This window comes from Austrofundulus limnaeus, unplaced genomic scaffold (assembly GCF_001266775.1).
Source record: "Austrofundulus limnaeus strain Quisiro unplaced genomic scaffold, Austrofundulus_limnaeus-1.0 Scaffold133, whole genome shotgun sequence".
NCBI classification, from domain to species: domain Eukaryota; kingdom Metazoa; phylum Chordata; class Actinopteri; order Cyprinodontiformes; family Rivulidae; genus Austrofundulus; species Austrofundulus limnaeus.
The window spans coordinates 484,209-490,723 of NW_013952535.1; the positions used below are offsets into that span (position 1 = coordinate 484,209).

The following is a 6,515-nucleotide window of genomic DNA, read 5'->3' on the forward strand; positions in this document are numbered from 1 at the left end:
TGAAAAAACATTTTAGTTAATCAAAATAAACAAAAACTTTAATAAAATGAAAAGAAGATGACAGCTAACTAAAACTGTAAAATCTTTTTACAAAATTTTTACAAACTAACTGAAATTATAGATAGAATATCCATAGTTTTAGTGTTTGTGAATTTATTTTGAGCTGTGTGGACTGATTAAACAGATCGTTATTTATTTATCTATTTATTTCAAACTGAGTAGTTTCACATTAGCTGTGGGCAACAACATTTGTTTACAGTCTGCTGCTCAGCATTGTCTGCCAAATGATGACAACAAAAGTTGGGAGAAAGCACAACGTCCGCTTTGGGATTTTTTTAATGACTGCGAGAAAAAAAAAGCAAGTGTGTTGTAGTGGAAACAGGTGATAAAACAGGTGGAATACTTCTCAAGGGAAAAACTGCATGAATCAAACTCAGACAAGATGCTAACTATGACTATCTTGACACAGTAGCTTCTCTCAGTAGCAAAAACAAGCAACAGATAGCAGTAGGTTGAAGACAACTATTGTCACTGTCCTAAAATAATCACCCAAGTCCTTTGTTGACAAAATTGAGTTACGCAATTATTTTAGGAAGGTGTTGCTATAAAGGACTGCTTTAACTAGTGACCAAATAACTGTTGGTTTGTTAACTCACAGGAACATCACAAGCTGGAGGCAGCATTGGCAAATATGTTTATTCAAACTATAAAAAACTAATACTAGAACTAATAAAAACTAAACTAAAACTAAGCATTAAAAATGCAATAATAACTAATAAAAACTAGAAAATCCACTTTAAAAACTGACTAAAACTAACTGAATTAAAAGAAAAAAAATCACAATGAAATAAAAATAAACTATAATGAAAAATATTATAACCTTGGTAATATTAAAAACTAAAAAATATTTACTTTTAAGTGATTTACTTAAAGATTAGAATCTTAATCTGAAGTAATCTCTTTCCTCAGAAGGTTACTGTGAAGCGTCCCACTCAGCCTCCTCCTCCTTGATTCAGCAGCCCCCCGCTGCAGCCCCATCGTCGTCCACCGCCCACCCTCTTCCGGTGCCGCTCACAGTGGCGGCAGCGTTAAAACAGGAAGTCAGCCGTTTTGCCTCAGCCGAGCAGGCCTTTCCAAGAGCTGCCAATTCACCTCAGGTCCCTCTGATCCAACTCGCCTCCTCGTTTCCCGCCAACGTACTGTTCCAACCGTCCCACCCGCCCACCCCCACAGCTTCCTTTGCTCAACAAATAACAGCCGAAAGCTGCCCACCAGTGCTGTCCCCCGTCCCCGAATCGTCCACAGGCGGGCAGCAGCAACAAGAGGCGGGGCTCGGACCGAAGCGCTGCACGCACACAGAGGCGTCGGCCAAAACGTCGCAACCATCTGAGGGCATATCAGAGGCGGAGCCTGCTGGAAACCTGAGCAAAGATCGGGTTGAATTCGAGGAGCCCTCAGCAAACGGCAGAAAGCATAAAGCGGCTGAGGAAAACGACGAAGGCAGCGAAAGCGACAGCTCCGTGGAGATGATCGATCTCTCCAACCAGGAGGTCATCGACATCGACGGATCGGACAGCGAGAGCCCAGCGGACACGGAACCTGCCGTGCAGCCCGAGGCTCCACAGAGGTCCGTCAGCACGGAGCTCAGCTGTGCGAGCACTCAGACTTCGCAGGAAAACGAACCCGAGAGGTGAGTTTCACTCCAGATCAGTCCAGGGATGAAAATCTGGAATATACAGTTAGATTCTATAAACAGTTTATTTTTAATCCCTCAGCAAATTTCAGCCTTCAGTCGATTCAAGAAAAGATGCCGGCACCCCGCCAGGTGAGCTTCACCTCTACTGTTTACTTTCAGACTCATGGTTTTTACAAACGTGTGGCTGAAGATGTTGATATTTCAGATTCCGTTGAGGATGAAGAGCCGTCTTTGGGATCCTTCTCCAGTCACTCCGGCGCCGTTCATGGCCTGCAGGTTCACGACGGGCTGCTGTACACGTGTTCGGGGGACAACACGGCTCGAGTCTACAACCTCATGGTGCAGCATCACGACTTCAGATTACCTCTATATTTTCAAACCGTCAGTATGTTCAAATAAACAAGCCCTTCAATGTCGCTGTGTTCCCAGACCAGAGAGTGCGAAGGCATTTTTTACGGTCACACCAACAAAATCAACTGCCTGCTGGTGTCGTCGGGTCGGAACACGCAGGCCCGCCTCTACACCGGATCCAGCGACGAGACCATCCGCTGTTACAACATAACGGTACAGCTTACCTGCTCAAAGCTGACCATGCAAACATTGTAAAAAACAGAATGTGCAATACAGTACAAAGCTTTTATTTTGAAGGTCTGTGTTTTAACGTGTTATAAAAGCAGTTTTGTGCAGAATAAATGCTGTGGGTTATATTTCATCTGTTTTATTGGTAAATTAATCTAAATAATCACTGCTACATTTTACTTTTCTAAATCTAAGACATTTTTCTTTTCTTCCAGTCTAAGAAATGTCTGCAGAAGATCTCCCTTCCAGACAGGGTGCTGTGTTTGCACACGGCTTGGAGCATTTTGTATGCTGGGCTCGCCAATGGATCGGTCATCAGCTACGATCTAAAGGTGAGTTAAAACGTTTAAACACTGAAGCTACAAGTGAGCCAGGCTTATCCCGTAATTTATGTATTTATTTATTTTTTTAAATTTAGAGTCTGAAAAAGCTGGACGTGTTCGAGTGCCACGGCCCCCGAGGGGTGAGCTGCCTTGGCACGGCTCAGGAGGGCGCCAGGCGGCTGCTGCTGGTCGGTTCGTACGACAACACCATCAGCGTCCGCGACGCCAAGAACGGCCTGCTGCTGCGCTCGCTGGAAGGTCACACCAAGACCGTGCTCTGTATGAAGGTGGGGGGATTTCACTGTCTGCAAAGGCCTTAATGGGAGTTCAGATGACTTTAAAGCTGTTGTGGCCAAACTTTTCCCCCAGAGCGCCAAAATGAAAATCTATGTGAGGACGGTGGACTAAATGCAATAATATAATACACAGAATTAAAATACTTTTTAAGTGAAGACATTTTATTTTTATGATTAAGTTAGCAGCCTGTGCAGTGGCCCACATTTTGTTTATTTTTAGCTCATGGGACATTTCATGTTTAATCTTAATAAAATTAAAAGCTTAAGTACGCTCCATGAGTGAAAACTATCTGCATTAAAGCCTCATGTGTAGTCACTGTGCCAATGACAGGATTATAAATACAATGTTTCTACATGACAGGTGAGTACAAGCTTGTAATCAGGGCAACTGCTGACACCCAAGGTGGGGCCTGCGGGCCGAAATTGGCCTGCCAAGCCATTTGACTGAAATTTAAATTTTTAATTCAAGAATTCAAGACTTATCTTACCTTTTTTTTTACTTCACTCATATTGGGTCCATTTGTGTTTTATTGAAATGTTTGAAGAATTAATGTGTGATTTTAGCAAATTTGAATCATAAATGTGTACATTTTGACATAAAACTTTTCTTATTTTATGATTTTGATTCAGTTAACTTTGAAGTTTATTTTACCTGTTAGCAGTTTTCTTTGTTTTATTTTTTCTCTAATTTACTCCTCCTAAAGTGTATTGCCTCCTTGTTTACTTTTATTTTAACGGGTAATCTCACAAGGGACACACATCAGTTGTGTAAAAATCATTTAAATAAGAGCAAAGTTAAAATGTAAAAACAAGAACTATTTTGTTTCATATTCTTTATAATGTCTTTAAATGTGAATACAGGTGTATTAATTGTCAGGTTACCTCATGTGTTCTCAGGTGGTGAACGATCTCGTCTTCAGTGGCTCCAGCGACACGTCGGTCCACTCTCACAACATCCATGTACGTGTTTGTCCTCGTTATTTCCTGACATTCGTCTAACGCTGTGTTTTATATCAACTTCATGTTTTCACATTATTGTCACCTACATTTGTTTGTTTGTTTGTTTGTAGACGGGTGAGCTGGTTCGGATCTACAAAGGTCACAGTCACGCCGTCACATCCATCGTCATCCTGGGTAAAGTGATGGTGACGGCCTGCCTGGATAAACTGATCCGGGTTTATGAGCTGCAGGTATTTATCATCATATGTCTCGTGAGAAAATATCAGGAGTCATTTATTTAGTGGCGTTTACGATTTGTTTGCAGTCCCACGATCGCCTGCAGGTGTACGGGGGTCACAGTGACATGGTGATGTGTATGGCTGTTCACAAGAGTGTGGTAAGTGGACTGAAACTGGACCCGCTGTAGGTTTTTTTTTTTTTGTGATTCGCATTTATTATTTGTCGTTCCTCGCAGATTTACACGGGCTGCTACGACGGAACAGTTCAAGCTGTGAAGCTCAACCTGTTGAAGAACTACCGCTGCTGGGTAAGAGCCGGAGAGACCGTCCTGCGTTTCAGTTCCCACCTGATGGAAGCTTGACTGACGGGTTTGTTTTCTGTGCAGTGGCAGGGCTGCTCTCTGATCTTCGGCGTCCCGGAGCACCTTTTTCATCACCTCACTCAGGATCACAGCAACCCAAATCTGCAGACGGCGAAGTGTCGCTGGAGGGACTGCAACAGCTTTTTTGCCACACAACAGGCCGTTAGACAGGTTAGTTGTTTCTAAAACGTGCCTTTAAGTCAAAATTACACTTTTAGATGGGGATGTTAAAGTGCTGGAATCCTAGGAGTGAGACTCTGAGCTCAACTTTTAGCTCGTTTACGAATATAAAATGTTTACAGAGGTGACTTACACAGTGGTGGGCACAGCTAGACAAAAGGTTAGTTTCACTAAGCACTAATCAGCTAAACAAGAGTCTTAGCTCCACAAATGCTGAACCGCTAAACAATAATGTTAGCACTGCTAGCGCTAAGTCCCTAAACAAATAAAAAATTAGTGGACGCTAACGCTAACCGCTAAGAAGACACACACATCTTCACCTCCGTCCTGTATTTAGTTTGAATCTGTCCAACTTGTGATACTTCCAGTTTAACCCTTTCAGAATAAAAGCATTAATTTGATCAAATTTGAATTTTTATAAATACCATTTAAAGTTAGTCAAACAACAAATACATAGTCAGTTTTTGTACTTCCTATTTGAATATTGTTGAAAGTTATTTTATTTCTTTTTGAAGAAAACGCTCTTCTTTTGAAGTTTAGCTGCTCAAGACGCTACATGCTACATGTTTTCAGACACATCCAGCACCGCTCGTAAGATGGGATGGTGTTTATTTCATTTTGGATAAGTATCATAAAAATAGAAGTTTTTCTTGTTTTTTTTCTGGACTTACATTTAATGTAACCTAATTTAGCAGAAGCTAATCTGTCCGCTAACAGTTTCCAAAGTTAGCAAACAAGCTAATCTGCTAAAGAGAGGCTAGTTCTGCCGTTAGCGGACCTTAAATTTAGGTCTGTTCAATGTAAAAAAAAATTGTCAATTTTGCATCAGCCTCTGTAATCCCAAGAGGTTTTGAGGTTGCAGGATCAAATCCCAGACAAAGACCTTTCTGGTTAGAGTTTGCATGTTCTTTCCATGCATGTGTGGGTTTTCTCCCGTTTCCTCCCACAGACCAAAAACATGTATGTTAGGCTAATTGTTAACTCTAAATTGTCCCTGTGAGGGGTGCACCCCGCCCCTCGCCAGGTCCCCTTGTACACCCCCCACATCAGAATATATGTTTACCAACTATTGATTCCTAAGTTGTTTGTTTAAAACGCTTTTTTCCAGTCTTTATTTAGTTATTTTGTTCCTGCAGGATCTGCCAGAACACATGCAGAGCCACGTGGAGAACGACAGCAAACAGCAACCTTGACGGTAAAGGAAGTGAAAGAGCAGAACAATCAAAGACTCAAACGTTTTGACTACAAGATGTTTTATTTGTTTGTTTTGAAGACACTGTCATTATTCCAACAGTGTTTTACTTCTGACAGAAAAAAAATGTCCTGAAACTTCTGATTCTCCCATGATTCCTATTTGAAGCTGTTTTCTGTTTCATAGTGAAAATAATTTATTGCTCTACTTTGGGATCTGTCAGTTGAGACGTTTTCCAAATATCACTGTGAAGAATGTGTAATATGCAGCCAAACAGTCTTTAAAGCCGATTTTTACATAAAGCCAGCGCCAACAAACACGTCGAGGCTTTCGTGAAGCAGAATTTACCATCAGCTGAAACAGGAGTCGACTTGATTCTGGAGTTTTTGTGTAAATTAAGAAGATTCTGGATGAACTGAAATGAAAAAAAAAAAGCATTTCTTTTAAACTTCTTTGTCCCAAGTTTGTGCCTACATTACCCATAATGCAATGCTGCCATCAAACATTAAAATTTGTGCATAAGCTTCAGTTTTCCAACATTTAAGTCTAAATTCTTCTTAAATCCGGAATGTAATTAACCTTGTTTTTCTATAACTTTTTATTTATAGACTTTGTTTGAAATCCTCACGTCTTTTTCTTTCTGAAGTTCTCATCTTGTAATTTTTTATTTTTATTTTTTCCTACATTTCAAATCAAATTATTCCAGATG

At 40.9% G+C, this 6,515-nt stretch overlaps 1 protein-coding gene across 2 annotated transcripts in view; it reads left to right on the top strand.

Annotated features, from left to right (window-relative positions):
• znf106b (zinc finger protein 106b) overlaps positions 1-6,515 on the top strand; it is an 11,052-nt gene extending 4,537 nt beyond the window's left edge. Inside the window, exons 10-21 of one of the 2 annotated variants that reach the window (XM_014015710.1) lie at positions 970-1,690; positions 1,776-1,825; positions 1,902-2,035; positions 2,126-2,260; positions 2,491-2,607; positions 2,694-2,885; positions 3,792-3,854; positions 3,965-4,084; positions 4,159-4,230; positions 4,309-4,380; positions 4,459-4,605; positions 5,751-6,515. In XM_014015710.1, coding sequence (XP_013871164.1) covers positions 970-1,690; positions 1,776-1,825; positions 1,902-2,035; positions 2,126-2,260; positions 2,491-2,607; positions 2,694-2,885; positions 3,792-3,854; positions 3,965-4,084; positions 4,159-4,230; positions 4,309-4,380; positions 4,459-4,605; positions 5,751-5,807 — 1,880 coding nt within the window. In that variant the 3' untranslated portion in view covers positions 5,808-6,515. The remainder of the gene's footprint in view (positions 1-969; positions 1,691-1,775; positions 1,826-1,901; positions 2,036-2,125; positions 2,261-2,490; positions 2,608-2,693; positions 2,886-3,791; positions 3,855-3,964; positions 4,085-4,158; positions 4,231-4,308; positions 4,381-4,458; positions 4,606-5,750) is intronic. The other variant, XM_014015711.1, reaches the window with a different exon arrangement.